The sequence below is a fragment of the Pongo pygmaeus genome, chromosome X, assembly GCF_028885625.2.
Source record: "Pongo pygmaeus isolate AG05252 chromosome X, NHGRI_mPonPyg2-v2.0_pri, whole genome shotgun sequence".
Lineage (NCBI taxonomy): Eukaryota > Metazoa > Chordata > Mammalia > Primates > Hominidae > Pongo > Pongo pygmaeus.
In genome coordinates this window covers 14,081,250-14,099,001 of record NC_072396.2, presented here as the reverse complement: position 1 = coordinate 14,099,001, position 17,752 = coordinate 14,081,250, and the positions used below count along the sequence as shown (strand labels likewise).

Here is a 17,752-nt window from a genome sequence, read left to right as displayed (position 1 = left end):
CCAGGACAGAAGGCTGTAGTACTACTTAACTGCACCTCCAAGGAACAGCAGCTTTCACATTACAGAAATAAGAGGTGGTGAATAAGAGTGGAGTAAGGAGAATGCCACCCTCAACTTTAGACCCTGCCATGTGTGGAGTGTGGGAAGATGAGTGGTTTTCATTTGATAAGGCTGCAGGGGGAGAGGTGTCCCTGGGAGGGAGCCCAGTTTCAGCTAAGCTAGAGAAATGCAGGAAGAGACATTTAAGCATGAATTAAGATGGAGGGGGATTTGTTTACCAGACAATGGCTCACGTGTGATGGGGGTAGAAATAGTGGGGAGAAGTGCCAAGTAGAGTGAGCCCATAACAGAGTGGGGATGAGAGAGGGGGAGATGATGGGTGAGAAGAGGGGGAGTTTGCATGTTGGGTGGTAGCCAGGGGCAACAGATGTGGAAGTCATGGCTGAACTAGCTGACCTTAAGTTCTGCAAAGGAATCTAAGTATGATTTAGTGCTGGTGCAGACTAGAGCTGATACCATAGGCTATTGACTGGAATTCCAAACAATATGTTGGTATTTAAGGATCTAAGAAGTTAGTCCATAAGACTCTCCCAGGAGAGTGATCACTTGGGTCTGCATTGTGCTGTTTGAAATCCTAGATAGGCCAAGAGAGGGCTTTTCTCTTACTTAAGAAAATGTCCAGCAGTGACCTGTCTGGGACAGGGGTAGAGACTTCACAAAATCATCAGGGACCCAGGCTTCCTCCAGTTATGTACTTCACAAGGTGAGGGCCTTGCCCTCTTGATCACAAAGTGGTTCATGGACCTCCTGCCTTTACAGCCACATTGCAAGCAGGAAGGAGGAAGGGAAATGCCAAAAGAGGGGTCTGCCAGCTGGAAGCCCCCTTTAATGATCCTTCCTGAAAGCCCCAAGAATGACTTCAGCTTCCATCTCAGGGGCCTCCCCATCTGTAAGAGAGGCTGGGAAATGCAGTCTATTAGTTGATCACATTGCCTACCTCCCCCTGCTAAAAATCTATTTATATGTGGTCATACTGGTAAGGAAAAAGATGAGAATGGATATTGTGTAGGCAACCATGGTCTCTGCTGCAGACTTTAGAGAAACATGAAACTTAACTGAGCTTTGTGCACTGATTTTCTATCCATATGTAGCAGAGTTCCCAGGTCTCCTTATTTCATTTCTGGTTTAACATTTCTTCCTTTAACCTAAATCACTCAGGCACTGTCTTTCATTGTTAAGTTCTCCCCTCCATTGTCCTTTCTTCTTTTTTTCTTTTTGAGACAGGGTATCACGCTGTGGCCCAGGCTGGAGTGCACTGGTGTGATCACAGCTCACTGCAGCCTCAACCTCCCAGGCTCAGGTGATCCTCCCACTTTAGCCTCCTGGGTAGCTAGGACTACAGGTGCACACCACCATGCCCTGTTAATTTGTGTAGTTTTTGTAGAGATGGGGTTTTGTCCTGTTGCCCAGGCTGGTCTTGAACTCCTCGGCTCAAGAGATCCACCTACCTCCTCCTCCCAAAGGGAGTTGCTGGGATTACAGGTTTGAGCCACCATACCCGGCTCCATTGTCCTTTCTTCTAAGCCACATTGTGCTCTCAAATGTCCTTGGTCATGGAAGAGACAGGGGGTCTTCTTCAAGTTCTACCACAATATCAGAAATCACCTATATCAGTTAACTTTTGCTGTGTAGCAAACTACCCCAGAATTTTGTGGCTTAAAATAACTATTTTTATTATCTCTTAGGATTCTGTGGGCTGATTTGCCTTACCTGGGCAGTTTTTCATCTGGTCTCACCAGAAACACTATTTTTGTGGTTTCCATAACTAGCAGTTATCCTAACAGATACAGTTACAGTCCTATATAGATTTTGTATGCCCAGATTCTCTCACAGTAGGGAAAAACAATGTGGTCCCCACCCCATCTTAAAAGGTTGTGTGTGTTGGTTGTATTAAAGAGAACATTGTTGAAGAAGAATTACTTAGGGTTTAAGTATTTAAAAACCTTCAAGAGTGGGATTTTAATTTTATATTAAAATTAAATTTTAAAGATTAGAAAGTGGATCACCTCTCTTTTTTTCCTACCATGGTTCAATGCCTTAATTGCTTTAGGTAACAGAGAGCAAATATCTGGAGAACCTTCTGTTTGGAGGGTATCTTAGACCTGTTTCTAACCCAGAATCTTAAACAGAATATAAAACCGTCCTCAAGGAATACACTCAAGATTCCTACACAAAGCTCTTCCTGAATTTGGAAGAAAAGAGTAAGACAAAGAAGTCATCCATGTTTCTTTGAGTCCTGCTACCAGCTCATTTAGTTTTAGGTAGTTCTCTGAGGCTTTGAGCTCAACAATATATGCTGGCTGGGTGCGGCAGCTCACTCATGTAATCCCAGCACTTTGGGAGGCTAAGATGGGAGGATTGCTTGAGGCCAGGAGTTCAAGACCAACATGGGCAACATAGCAAGACCTCATTTCTAAAAAATAAAAAACAAACAAAACCCCAATATATGTGACTCTGCTTTGCAGTTATAAGGCCTAATAAAGCAGTCATATTTTCCCATAATAGAAAGTACCTTTAAAGAATATGAATAGTGAAAAGAATAAAAACTACATTTTCAGAAAAGCAAATAATCATTTACATAAGTAAACACAGAATCAAGAACATATTTTCTTACCTAGAAAAATTAAACCATGACACAAGATGATGATTTGGATATTATTATTACAAAGAATTTAAATATACAAGCTTGGCTATGAAAGACCCAGCTAAGCCACTTAAGCAAAAGTCTATCTTTGATGTCATAGTTTCCAAGAAGTATCATAAGAGTCAAATAGTTAAACATTTCTCTGTGCTTTTTTTTCTATTTTCTAGAAATGTAGAGAGAAGCTCATCAACTTACTTATACAAATCAGATATACTGGGGAGGGGAGATAAACTGACATTTCCATATTTTATAATATAATGTGGAAAGATTCAGAAATGACTGAGAAGATACAGTGATATGATATTTAAAGCAAATATTGGCATATCTTATATAAGAAAGGCATCTTACAATAATATTACTACATTACAATTTTTCAGCTAGTAATTCTAAAATGCCAGAGGTCCTATGATGCAATATCAAAAAAACCAGGGAACTGACATACAAAGTCAAATATAAAGATAGTAACATTCAGTCATCCACAGATAAAAGGCTATCTGGACATAAGCCTGAAACAAGCAAGACGCCATCCACTGCGATTTCACCGGTTTTGCCCTTGCCACGTTCTGCTTCAAAAATGATCTAATAATGGAGAGAGAATAAAAAAATTACTCCAAACTGTTCAAAACAATGATATAATCAAGCTATTTAATAGCTATTAACTCGTGTCCCTATTTCATAGAAACCGGCTTCGACATTGAATATACAGTAATAGATTATTTTTTAGATGCCAGGTGTCTGCACTGAGAGAACTAGATTTGGTGAAAACAAGGTCATAGCAAAGCCCACATGGATTCTGAAAAACGCCATAAAGTTGAGAAGAATAAGATTTAAAAGGAAATTTTGGAATTCCCATTTAAAAAAAAGCAAAACAAAAAATAAAATATGGTTTTCTTTACAAAAACCAAGTGAGAAGAAATTTAATATTCCCCTTGAACATCTAATAAAAAACTATATAGTCAAGGCCGGGCACGGTGGCTCATACCTGTAATACCAGCACTTTGGGAGGCCGAGGCGGGTGGATCACAAGGTCAGGAGATCAAGATCATCCTGGCTAACACACAGTGAAACCCCGTCTCTACTAAAAATACAAACAAATTAGCCGGGCGTGGTGGCGGGCGCCTGTAGTCCCAGCTACTCTGGAGGCTGAGGCAGGAGAATGGCGTGAACCCGGGAGGCGGAGCTTGCAGTGTGCCGAGATCGCGCCACTGCACTCCAGCCTGGGCGACAGAGCGAGACTCTGTCTCAAAACAAACAAACAAACAAACAAAAAAAACTATATAGTCAAAGATAGATTTTGGTAGTTTATAAGAGTGTAATTATTTTTCTTTTTCTTTTTTTGTTTTTGAGACGGAGTCTCGCTCTGTCGCCCAGGCTGGAGGGCAGTGGCGCAATCTCGGCTCACTGCAAGCTCCGCCTCCCGGGTTCACGCCATTCTCCTGCCTCAGCCTCCCGAGTAGCTGGGACTACAGGTGCCCGCCACCACGCCTGTCTAATTTTTTGTATTTTTTAGTAGAGATGGGGTTTCACCGTGTTAGCCAGGATGGTCTCGATCTCCTGACCTCGTGATTCGCCCGCCTCGGCCTCCCAAAATGCTGGGACTACAGGCGTGAGCCACCATCCCCGGCCTACTTATTTTTCTTAAAATATTGGTTAATATATTTGGAGATTATCTGGAATGTTGTTTTCATGTGTTGAAAATATTTCATAATATGCTATAATCACTTTTGTCTAATAAATTTATTAGTAATCAAAAGATAAACTTCTTTATAGTTTAGAAATTTCTATATAGAGAGAACAGAGGATGAATACTAAAAAAATTATCTTCAAATTGGACACAAAATGACAGGGGACTCATTTAACAAAATTAAGGATTATACAGTGACTATTTTATATTCATTCATTTATCCAAACATGTTTTCAAATAAATATAATTAAAATCAATATTTGCTGAATGAAGGTTTTGTTTTATTTATTTATATTTATATTTATTTTTTTTGAGACAGTCTTGCTCTGTCACCCAGGCTGGAGTGCAGTGGCACAATCTCAGCTCACTGCAACCTCTGCCTTCCAGGCTCAAGTGATTCTTGTGCCTCAGCCTCTGAGTAGCTGGGATTACAGACATGTGCCACCATGCCCGGCTAATTTTTTAAATTTTTATAATTTTTAGTGCAGGGTTTCACCATGTTGGCCAAGCTGGTCTCAAATTCCTGGCCTCAAGTGATCCACCCACCTAGGCCTCCCAAAGTGCTGGAATTACAGGCATGAGCCACTGCGCCCAGCCTGAATGAATGTAAGTTTCTTCAATAGTGTAATGTTTTTTTAAAAAAATAGTTCATGTTAATTTTATAATCAGATAAAACACTAGAAATATTTGTTAAATTCAATAATTATGAAAATAGTAATAGCTACAATTTATGGAGCACCTATCCAGTAACATTCACTCTAAAGAGAAGTATGTCTCCCATGCCTCCCATAAAGAGCGGACTAGGCCTAGAGGGTTTCTACAATCTTCAATATCCAAAATAAGCAGATTTAGAGGACAACAAAATGATCCTGATTCAAAGATGACTAAAGTCACCCTGGAACAAACATAGAGGGAAAAGAATATTTCATTTGGAACATGGTATTCTTTAAAATAACATGCACATATAGCCTATCAAAATGAAATTCAACAATAGCCTACGTATACGGCAGTTACAGATAAATAAAAATATACATTCATATGCAAAGTAAAATGTGAAATATAAAAGCACTCATGTTACTGTAGTATGATTATGAATCTTTTCTTATTTTCAAAAAAGTAATTTCCTTTTGTCATTTCTAAACTTTTTAAGTTCAAACTTATATAAATTCAAACTTGTATAAATTGGCATTTTAAAGAAAGATCCTTTAAGAATCATGCTCACAACAATGCCATCATGCCATCACTATCCCCAGCACCATCTCTTTTTTGCTTAATAAAGAATCACAGAATAGTCTTCAGAAATGAAGCAACTTTAGGCTTGCTGTCATCACCATATCCAGTTTTCTCTGGCTCTCCAAAGAGGAGAAACCTCAGGGAACAAATGGAGATGACAAGGGTCTATGACTGCTCAGTACCTGGGCTGCTCTCTTTCGCTCTCAATCTGAGTGCATTTTCTTGAGAACTATTGGAAACAAGTTATTACTAAGCAGCCAGTGATAGCATAACTGGGTATAGAAGTTTCTTTTTCCTCTAGTCTCAGGAGGGAACTGCTTTCAGAAAGATGTTCCTTTTGCACCCAAAGGAACTTTTTTTAAAAAGTAGGGGTGAGCCAAACAGCAGACCCCTCACAGCAGCTGCAATGGGTGGGATAATGAGGGTGGCTATGTCTACATCTTGGCATATGGTGGCTTTTCCAACACTAAGTCCCTTGACTGATAACCCCTGGATAACTAGAAATAAATGTCAGGATAATTAATTGACATACTAATTTTGTGTTTTTCACTATATTTTTACCTCCTCTATCCCCCCAAAAATTAGGCAGGATTTTAATGTTCTTTTTTATCAAGGAGAGTTGGGATATAACAATCAAAAGCAGACTTTTCTGGAAGATGGTCCCTTTCCTGACGTTTGTTACCCACAAGCTTAACTTTCTGAGACTGTGGCTGAAGGTAGAAGGTTAAAAGTTAGAAGTGGTGAGGGGAGCCATGAGATTCTCCAGAACTAGGATGCTGTACCACTGCATCTCCCTGGCAGAGCCCTGGGCAGAAAATGGTTGCCTGATGTTCCCATTGAGGCTAGATTCTCAGCAACAAGATTCCAACCCCAGTAAAGGTTTGTGTGTCTGGGCCTGGCATGGAAGTTGAAGAGATGAGTGACTTCAAGGGCCATGTAGGTGCAGAAGATGTGGGTATCCATGGCCCTTATGATGAAGTAAAGATGTGCTGCCCCCTTCTTAATGTCTGGACCATTTTTAGCCTTTCAAAAGCACAGGCTACCCTAGGGAGGGGGCCCCTATCCCAACCCTGAATGAGGAAATAGCCAAGATTAAATTTCCCCCCAGCCTAATGGGATGGGGCTGTGGATTCAGAAATAGTTTGATTTCGAGAAAGTAATGTGACTTACCTTGTATGCCCAAGTTTATGCAGCAAGAGTCACATCTGTTACAAATGTCCACAGCCAATATGACATTGCTAAACTGGAATATATTCTTTAGTCTGGATTAGTCAGCTTCCTTACCCTTCAATATTCCCCCATCAAGATTTCCCCTAGAACTGAAGAATTCAAGGAACAGATGCCTGGGTCTGAGAATGCCTCTTATGAAAGCACTGCTGTGTTCCAGTGTGATTGCTGGCCAGGCTCTTTGGGGGCATGTCTACAGAAATGTGCATTTAAAAAAAAATCACTGTTTTGCTAGTATACCCTCCCTGCAAGCTACAATGTTATATAAAAAATATTCTCCATCACATGAATTCGGTCAACATCAAAGTAATTATGAATGCTGTGCAGAGGCATGTTTCAATTCTCCAGCAGGGGATATCATCCATATATAGCATGGCTCAGTGCCACAGTCCCCAAACCATGCCGCAAACACAACAAGAAAATATGTGGATTGGATTTGTATTGATTTAAATGTACTGCTATAAGAATAAACTCAAATTAATGCATGTGTCATTCCTAAACAAGCACTGGCTGCTTTTACCTCAGAGGGGAAGAGTGGTTAGGAAATTCATTAACTGGTACCCAACATATACTTTTATTTATAGTCATGTCTCATGACGTATTTTAAATAAGATGTTCTGCTTTAATTAAACTATGACATGTAAATGAAAAGATGTTAAATTTGCATTAGTCATCTTTCACAAGCAAAGTATAAATGGAATCCTAATACATGGATCTACTAATTGTTCTTCCTATTATCACCACTTAATGTGCCTTTTTCTAGCTTTCACCCTTTTTCCTTCCCATCTTGACCAAACTTTTTGTTTGTTTGTTTTTTCGGTGTTTTTTTTGAGATGGAGTTTCACTCTTGTTGCCCAGGCTTGAGTGCAATGGCACGACCTCGGCTCACTGCAACCTCTGCCTCCCGGGTTAAAGCGATTCTCCTGACTCGGCCTCCTGAGTAGCTGGGATTACAGGCTTGCACCACCACACCTGGCTAATTTTGTATTTTTAGTAGAGATGGGGTTTCTCCATGTTGGTCAGGCTGGTCTCGAACTCCCAACCTCAGGTGATCTGCCTGTCTCGGCCTCCCAAAGTGTTGGGATTACAGGCATGAGTCACCTCGTCTGGCCTACCTTGACCAAACTCTTTATAACATCCACAGTGGCTGCCTTCAGGCTCTGATCCCTTCTCTTTTCATCTTTCTGAAGTGTGACCTTCGACCCTTCCCCTCCAAAGAAAGAACTCTTGCAAAGGTCACTAGCCACCTCCTGATGGGTCAAACTGGATAGACTCTTTGCCATTTTTATTCTGTTTGTTCTTTCTCAGGGTTTCATCCACTTGACCAGCTTCCTCTTAAAACTCTGTTTCCTTTTCCTTTGTTAAACCCACTGTGCAATAAAAGATTAACTCAGTAGGTCTGGTATGTCCAAACCCTACACATTACAAAGAAAGGTTTGGCCCTTGACTGGTTCTTAGGAGATAACCTCTAAGCCCTTGTAATATCCTCTTTGATTAAGAGTGCCTTTGTTTATCTGAGGCCTTGGGCCATGCCAGATAGTTTATGGTAACAATGTGACTTATGGTGGGGGTCTTGAGTCACATGGTATCAACTTGACCACTAGAGAGGCTGGAGACTAGATAACTAAAGTCAGCTATGCAGGTGATCACATGGGCATACTGACCCCCAACAAAAACCTTGGACACGAAAGTTTGGGTGAGCTTCCCTGGTGGGCAATACTTTGTAAGTGTCATCATGCTTGGTTGCTGGGAGAATTAATAGCTGCCCATATGACTCTACTGGGAGACAAAAACTGTAAGCCTCTGCCTGGTCTCTCCTGGATTCTGCCCTATGTGTCTTTTCCCTCTACTGATTTTAATCTATACAAACTGTACTTGTGAATATAACAGCTTTTCTGACTTCTGTGTGAGTCCTTTTAGGGAATCACTGAACCTAAGGGTGGTCCTGGGGACCCTGACAATAGCCACTCTCTCAGTTCAGTTTAAAAAAACATTAAAAAAAAATCACCTTCTAGCTGCCATTAATTGTAGTAAGTTCTGGGCATAGAATGAATGAGCGTGACATTCTTTTACATACTACAGAATGTATAGCATGTATAGCCTGATTTGGAAGGACGTTGGTGAGAGGAGCCTGACAAACAGGTTATTTCCATAGAACATGATATGCATATGCCAGATAAGTATCCATGAGTTGTGCCGATTAATCACCTTGCCTATTCAGCTCCAGAACATATTCTTTAAGTGTAGGAAAAAGTCTTATCGTTGTATCCCTAATGCCTACATACTTCAGTAAATGTTTTGTTTCATTTGTTAAATCATTGCAAAAGAATGCAAATATTGAGTTTAATCATTTTTTTCCCACTTACGCTTTTGGTAGCATCAGTTCCTTGATACAGCTGAATTTTCCCTGTCTTCCACTTTTCATCCTCACTCGTGGTCTCCTCCCATGCCAGGGCATTGTTACTGTTTTTCACAAACACTCGAAGTTTCCCGACTTTATCTCCGGCCAGCCGGTAATCAAAGAGCAAACAGAAGTTGCTTTGGGGCTGCAGGTCAGGGAGGAGAAGTTTCAATCGGCCAATGTCTTTCTTGTGACCTGCCAAGGCCGGAACTGCCATATAGTAGCCTATAGCTTTAAGAGAAGGGAAAAAATGCACAATTAATGAGGCAATTGTAAGGAGTTTGGCTTTAATGTATAAAAAAGCTATAAAAAGTAAACAATAGTCTCCTATAGGGAAAGCTGAAGTCCTTTTCATTTTGAACATAGGAATAAAAGTTTCATGCTAAAATGGATTTTAGGGATCACACAATTGAAATATTTTGTTATATAGACAAACTGATGGTCAGAAAAACCGAGGATTTTTTTGCATACACAAAGCATACACAAAGATATGGGGTAAGAATCTAATTAAATGATCCTTTAGCACTGCAGGTAATCTGCAGTTGATGGAGAACTTGTGTTCCATAATTTCATTTCCATTTTGGTGACTTGAAACTTAGAATGCATTTCCCCACTGAGTCAATGACATGTAAGATGATCAGCTCCTTAAGTGGGTCCAGAGTGTGGTGTTTAATCCAAAACACACCTGCACCTGTACTAGTGGTTGCATGGAACTCAACTACCATGTGTAACATATCACTCCAATTTCTGATTTAGGATGACAAGAACACTCTCCTTCAAATCCTGCAAATCTTCTAAGTATCTTTTAACCTGTGGTGTAGTGGACTTTTGCTCATCTCCAATCTTCAGGTTGTGGCTTTGATGAACTTGGGCAAAAACTCTCAAAGAGTAGGGTCTGAAGAAGTTGTAAGAAGGAAAAATTTCTATAGAAGCCAGGAAGAAGACATTGGGGAATGGGTGGTCTGCTACTGCAAGTCGGAGATACTTGCAGGACCCAGGCTGACATTGCCTTAGTTTTCAATGCATCCAGAATCTGGTCTTCTTCCCCAGCTAGTAGGGTATCCAGATTTAGCAAATAAAAATATAGGATGCCCAGTGGAGTTTGAATTTCGATAAAGTACATGTCCAAGACATACTAAAAAGTATTAATTGCCTGTCTGAAATATAGGCATCCTATATTTCATCTGGCATCTCTTTCAGCTACGCTTTCTGTCACCTACTGTGGCAGGTTTCCCTTTCTCTCCCAGATAAAGTCTGCTTTGGGCTGTCTTTGTGGTTTTATCCCTCTAATAATGCTAACTCTTTCATGTCTCTTTTCTTTTTTTTCTTTTTCTTTTCTTTTTTTTTTTTTTTTTTTTTTTTTTTTTTTTTTTTTTTTGAGGCAGGGTCTCACTCTGTCACCCAGGCTGGAGTGCAGGGGTGCCATCATAGCTCACTATAGCCTCAAATGCCTGGGCCCAAGTGATCCTTCCACTTCAGCCTCCTGAATAGCTGGGATCACAGGTGTATGCCGCCACACCTGGCTAATTTTTTTCTTTTCCATTTTTTCGTTTTTTATTTTTTATTTATTTATTTTTTTGGAGATGGAGTCTTGTTCTGTCGCCCAGGCTGGAGTGCAATGGTGCAATCTCAGCTCACTGCAACCTCCGCCTCCTGGGTTCAAGCGATTCTCCTGCCTCAGCCTCCCAAGTAGCTGGGATTACAGGCACACACCACCATGCCCGGCTAATTTTTGTATATTTAGTAGAGACAGGGTTTCACCATGTTAGCCAGGATGGTCTTGAACTCCTGATCTCAGGTAATCCACCTGCCTCGGCCTCCCAAAGTGCTCCCAAAGTGCTGGGATTACATACATGAGCCACTGCACCCAGCCTATTTTTTTTCAATTTTTTGTAGCAATGGGATCCCCCTATGTTGCCCAGGCTGGTCTCAAACTCCTGGGCTCAAGTAATCCTCCTGCCTTGGCCATGTTTATTTTTCATATTTAGCTGTACAGAGGGAATGAAAAGCTCACCTAGAAATCCAATGGAGGTGCAGGAGGAGCAGGGGTATGATTTGAATGATGCAGAAGCTGAGAACCCTGGGGTTATTTGTGAATTGAGTGTTTGTAAATAGGGAACTTCCCTCGGACAGAAGACTCAACTTAATTAAGACTTAACATAACCTTATATCAGCTATGGAGGTCCTGGAATAACCTATGGGCTCCCAATATGATATAGCTCTGGTAGACATAAATTTAGAGATGCCATTATGGAAGAAACGAGAAACTCAGGTTAGTTATCAACAAGATAGCTTTTCCAATGATATGATGTTTTCAGCCTGGTTAAATTTGCCCTTTGCTTACACTGAATCTTTAGTAAAAGTCCCATTCACACAACTGCTGTGTGAGATGTGTCCCCTCTCCCCTAACCCCAAGTTCAAAAAGGAATTCTTGTTAGGGGATATCTAGGTTTTCTGATTGTATGTGAGGGCATGAAAGGAAAGATGTTGGAGAGGAATTAGTCTAGAGGAAGGATCTAAAAGAAAGATCTTTTAACTGAGGGCTGAGCCTATACATCCCCAAAGAAATAATTTGATTGATAAGTAACTGGAGTCCCTGAAGGTGTAACAGTTGTCTTTAATTATATAGTCAGTCTTCAGGAGACAGAGATTCAATTTGTGCTCTAAATGGGATCTGCAAGACAAACACTAAGGGGATAGTTAGGGTCCCTCAACAGTGTTTAAGTAGGCAATGGGAAGGGTGGGAAATCTGCAGGTCACAGATAAGACTGAGAAAAATTCAAGGACAGGTGGCTCGAAAGAAATCCTCAAGCAACAAATAGAAGGGAAAGCTCAGTTCAGGAGTTCAGGTCATTGACTTGATGTTCACTACGGTTTTCATGCTTTGAGGGACCACTCTACTAAAACACCAGGTTTAGGTGGAGGTCATATTTCCTTTCAAGATTTATTTCCCCCATGAAAACAAAACAAAACAAAACAAAACAAAACAAAAACTACAAGATGCTATGGCTGGTAAACTGGGAAGAAGAAACCACTTCTTTCTGCCTTTTCCCTAACTCTCCCAAACTTTATACAAATCTCAACATCTCTTCCTCAGCAGCAGGAGAGTGAATATGGAAGAGGTTTGCTCCCATATCCTTTGTGGAGGCAGGTGTGTGGGAGAGGGATTAAGTAGGAGAATATATGCTGGACCAAGTTAGTCATCTATCAAGGGAGAGCTCAGAAGGTCTAAAAGTTTCCAAAAATGACAAACAACCCTGCTCTGATGAGTAATGGGAATAACAACTCATCACTCATGGAGGGCTTTCTATCCCTTCACCATATTGCAGAACATGAAACTGTCAAATATAAATACCATTATCTCGATCAGCAGGATTCCAGTCAAAATCATCTTCTCTATCCTGTTTCCAGTCACAGATCCCATGATTGAAGCTGCAGTCAACCGAGATATTTAAATCTGCTAAAAAGAAAGAACACATTTCATAACCCCTAAGAGCATTAGGAAGATATCTAACATTTGGGGCTTTGGAAGGCAATACCTTGTTTTCAGTTGCACAGAGTACAGATCATGACATACCCTGTTTTGAGTTATGTCTGTGAAGCCATTCTGAACAAATTCAGTTGTGATCTTACAAAAACAAAAAGCTTTGGGAGGCTGAGGTAGGCGGATCACGAGGTCAGGAGTTCAAGACCAGCCTGGCCAACATGGTGAAACCCCATCTCTACTAGAAATGCAAAAATTAGCTGGGCATGGTGGCAGACACCTGTAATCCCAGCTACTTGGGAGGCTGAGGCAGGAGAATCACCCAGGAGGTGGAGGTTGCAGTGAGCCAAGATCACGTCACTGCACTCCAGCCTGGGTGACAGGGTAAGACTCTGTCTCAAAAAAACAAAAAAACAAAAAAACAAAAAAAAAATCCAAAACAAGACAAAACAAAACAAAAACCCTTTAAAAAAAAATAAGTAATGGGCGAGAACCCCATGCACAAAGAGAAACAGAATATAAGCAATTGTTTATCAAATTCAGGCCAGAAAATAAAATATCTCCTACCCAAATAAACCAGTGAAGACCTTGCCAGAACTTTCTACCTTCTTTTTCTTTTCTTTTTTTTTTTTTTTTTTTTTTGAGACAGGGTCTTGCTCTGTCACCCAGTCTGGAGTGTAATGGCACAAACACAGCTCACTACAGCCTCTACCTCCTAGGCTCAAGTGATCCTCCCACTTCAGCTTCCTGAGTAGCTGGGACTATGGACACATGCTACCACGCCAGCTAATTTTTAAATTTTTTTTTTGTACAGATGGGGGTCTCATTGTGTTGCCCAGGCTGGTCTTGAACTCCTGGGCTCAAACGATCCACCTGCCTTGGCCTCCCAGAGTGCTGGTATTACAGGTGTGAGCCACCGTGCCTGGCCTCTAAACTGTTAATGACTGCCTTGTTTAGATGTGTCAGAGAAATATAAGAGTTCATTCAGCTAGTTTTAAGTTTTGAACCAGTACCTGTGGTTACTTTTATGTAGATCCTGGCCCACTGTCTGTTTTTATAAAGTTTTATTGAAACACACTATGCCCATTCATTCACATAACATCAATGACTGCATCTGAGCTACAATGACGGAGTTGAATAGTTGTGAAAGTAGTTTATGGCCCACAAAGCTTAAAATATGTACTATCTAGCCCTTTATAGAAAAAAGTTGGCTGACCTCTGATGTAGATAAATACCACTGGGAAAGGGCGGAGGTGAAGAATGAGATATTTTTGATTTACAACTAAGGCTAGCCTCTGGCTCTGATTTTGGGGCTTTATATGTTTTAATGCTGGGGAAGAAAGGAATGGTAAGGAAAGGGAATAGGGTAAAAAGAAACACAGCAGCAGCTGATTCTTGACTCATTTTGATTTGCCAAATATTTTATATCATTTGATTAGGTTGTTTAAAAGAACGTCTACCATCAGACTCATTTTCAGGAAACTAAAATTGAGGCTCAAGTTCTGCAGACACTGAATGCTGGAGTTGGACCTGAATCCCAAATCAGACTGCAATCCAGAACCTTCCATCTTGCACATATCCTAAGTGAGCACATACGGTCCCTTTCCTCACTTTCCTTTCTTCTTAACTCCCTATTTTTTCTCTGTGCAGCAAATATATTTTCTTTCTAGTCCCAGTTTTAAAAGTAAAAGATGCCAGGTAATACTTGCTTCCAGTCTTCAGTATTCTTTAATGAGTGCTAATACTAGTTAGATAGTTGATGTTATTATCCCACAAATAGTGGAGTATCAGTTTTTCAGTTGGTTTACAATTGTGGTGGTATGTTTCTCCCAAACTCTTCCCCTTCTTCCACATGGGGAAAGCAGGTGTGTAAATTGGGATGATGGAATAGTATATAGCAAACTATTCCATACAGAGAGAAAACTCAAGGCTTTGGTCTCACAGGCACATTCTTTCATTTGTATAGCACTTCATGGTTTGGAAAGTGCCTTCAAATATATTCTCTGGTTTAATCCACACCTGCCTTGAAGCAGATGCTGTTGGTGCCACACAAATATCTGTCAGTACTTATATTCTCTTGCAGGCATTTGGCTTTCTACTGGAAACACTCACAGATCTCTGTGTGAGGGTGTTCTCTGGCTGGAGCATTCTTGGCCCAACCAGGTGGGCTAGAATGCTGGGGAGTTATTTTCCCAGGGACAGCCCTCAACCAGTGATGGACAGGAGTTGTTGGATAGATACCTCCATTTCCTTGCCTTTGGAAAGGACCACTAAGTGCTGGAATTGAGTGTGGACTAAAGTCAGATTGGAATTTAGGCTTTCCCTGTCTTGTCGAGGGTCCAAGTGGGATTGAGATCAAGTTGCCCCAGTGGTGCCCTTCCTTGCTTTCATGCCAGGCCAGGAGCACCAAGGAATCAGCACCCTCCTGGGAGCAGCCTTCAATCAATGCCAGATGGGAGTTGGTATATATATGCCCCAGCCTCCTTACTCCTTCAGTAGGATAATTATGAGCCATGTGTTCTACACTGGCTTCTGGAGTTCCCCAATGGGATTGAGCTCCAGTTGCCCACAGTGGAAACTTGCCTGATAACATACCCTTTATTGCCTCCTTGTCTCCCCATCTCACTTATGCACACCCCCAACCACCATTTCCTGGGATCATCTTCCACATAAACCATTTGCACACAAATTCTTATCTTGGGGTCTATTTCTGGGGAACCCAGCCTAAGACAGCACCTAAGAGATGAATATTGCTCTTATTCCAATTTTACGTATGAAAGCAAGGAGGCACTGCAAATCCAAGTGACTTGTCCAAGGCAAACAACCAGTGGAAGAGTTGCAGTACACATCTGAGTCTTCTGATTGGGACTGAAATTACAGGGTCATATGGTCATGTGCAAAATTTTAACCTTTCTGTGTTTCATTAGGAATCATGGAATAGAAAGTAAACTAAGAAATCTGGTGGTTTGGGGATCCAAAGAGGAGTCAACGGATTCCTTCATGTCACTTATCAAGGGTAGGCAGAGCTTGGGCAGAACTTGTGAGCACCTGGAGAACGTAGTTTACCCCCTGTACAATGAAACATTTTCTTTCTAACCAGGAAAATGGGCAATAAGTTGTCTAATGCAGAGAAATAAAAACAGAATACTTAGGAGAAATATGGAAGAAAACAAAATGCCCGTAGGAGCTGGGTCATGGGTTACTAGGCTTTGAAGAGTTTTAGTAGAAGCTTCTCAGATACAATTTGGAGGACTGAATTAGAGAGGTACTTTTTTTTGTGGTAGAGATGGTCCTGTAAACCAAAGTGATAGAACTGGGCAATGCACTCCCAGGGTAAACACAAAAGGGAATCAATTAGCACAAGGTTATGCTAATCTTTTACTTACCACATGTATAGTGGTAAGTAAAAGGAAGTTTGAAAAGGAAAAGGTTATGCTAATCTTTTACTTACCACATGTATAGTGGTAAGTGAAAGAAAGTTTGAAAAGGAAAGAGGTGATCAAGGCATTCATACTTATACCAAGTGAAAGGGATAAATATATAAACGGGCTTTTCCCTGAGGTCTGTGTAATTTGTCATGAGTGGTGAATGTTCTAAATAAACCAAGAGGAATTAGGGATCATGCCCAAGAAACTCCAGATTATGAGGCTTTGGTGGAATGATCGCAAAAATGGTCCTGATTTTTATCCCTGTCTGTATCCACACTCTTTGTATGACTTCACAGCTCCTTCCACAACCTTGAAGTCTACGCTGGCCTTGTGACTTGGCTTGGCCAATAGAATATGGCAGAAGTGATGTTGTGCCATTTCTGGGTCTAGACCTCAAAATATCTTGTGTGCTGCTGCTCTCTTTCCTGAAACCCTGCTGTTGCCTCATGAGAAAAAGCTTGGACTAGCCTGCTGGAGGATGAGAGACCACATGGAGCAGAGCTGAGTGAGTCCAATCCTCCCAACTGAGGCCTCAGGCATGTGAGAAAGCACAGCCAAGATCAGCAAAATCACGAAGCGGGCCCACAACTGACTGTACGTGGACACATGGGTGAGCCCACCCAGCCTAGCTCAGAGCAGCAGAACCGTCCAGCCAACCCATAGACTCATAAGCAAAAATAAATATTTATTGCTGTAGGCCACTGAGGGCTTGTGGTTGTTTGTTACACAGCATTATTGTGGCAATAGGTAACTGATACAGGCACTTTGGGCCAAATTTAGTACATGAGGACTTTCAGGTTGTGGGTCCTCAGGCAGCAGAGTTGAAGAAAATATGTAAGTTTCTCCCATCTCCATATATACAGTCTGCTTCAACCATTCACTCTCAGCATCAGGTGGGAGTGGCGGGGAGAAGAGAATAGCTTTACTATATTTCAATCATTAGTACCAGTCACACAAGGACCTACTATTTTAATACTGGCACTGTGTGCGTGATGTAATGATTTTTCCCTTGGGGGTTTATGAACGAAGCAGGGATTCATAAACAATCATTTCACTGTATGAAGAAATGAAAACGACAAGGACAACGTGAAAGAGCATACACTTGGGAGAAAGAATTATTTACCTTTATGTTCCAGTTTGGAAGTTAGTGCTTTCCTTTGGACCAGAACCAGGCCGAATTCACCTGCTTCATTCACCTTAGGGACTAATAAAGAACACTTGGTCAGTTAAGAAAAAAACCTTAAAGCCCACATGCTCAGAAGGTATGAATCAAATGACCAAACAAAGAAGGTTAGATCATGTATTCTAATTACAGAATATATTAGAGCAGCGTTTCCCTAACATTTCCAAATAATTCACATTGGATCCAGTTTCCTCATCTAGAACATCTTTTCCAGACATTTCCTTGGGTAAACTAAGCATCTACACTCTTGATACATCCCTTCATACTAGGTTTTGGAAATATGTTTTTTTTTCTTTTTTTGAGATTTTTCACTCTCTATTAAGGCAGAGAATGTCACTGGATGCTAGTTCTTGGATGGGTGGGCCTGTGTCTACTTTTCCTTTGGTTAAATCCATCTGGCATTTGTAT

General features: G+C 41.0%; 1 protein-coding gene and 1 long non-coding RNA gene across 3 annotated transcripts in view; one reads left to right on the top strand and one right to left on the bottom strand.

The window, feature by feature from the left end:
* Nucleotides 1-17,752, top strand: part of LOC134738993 (uncharacterized) — a 67,374-nt gene that overhangs the window by 16,625 nt on the left and 32,997 nt on the right. The window lies entirely within an intron of this gene.
* EGFL6 (EGF like domain multiple 6) overlaps nt 2,702-17,752 on the bottom strand; it is a 63,374-nt gene continuing 48,323 nt past the window's right edge. Inside the window, exons 9-12 of one of the 2 annotated variants that reach the window (XM_054472925.1) lie at nt 17,285-17,365; nt 12,605-12,709; nt 9,215-9,480; nt 2,702-3,283 (exon numbers count right to left, since the gene is read on the bottom strand). In XM_054472925.1, the coding sequence (XP_054328900.1) occupies nt 3,173-3,283; nt 9,215-9,480; nt 12,605-12,709; nt 17,285-17,365 (563 nt within the window). In that variant the 3' untranslated portion in view covers nt 2,702-3,172. The remainder of the gene's footprint in view (nt 3,284-9,214; nt 9,481-12,604; nt 12,710-17,284; nt 17,366-17,752) is intronic. The other variant, XM_054472926.1, reaches the window with a different exon arrangement.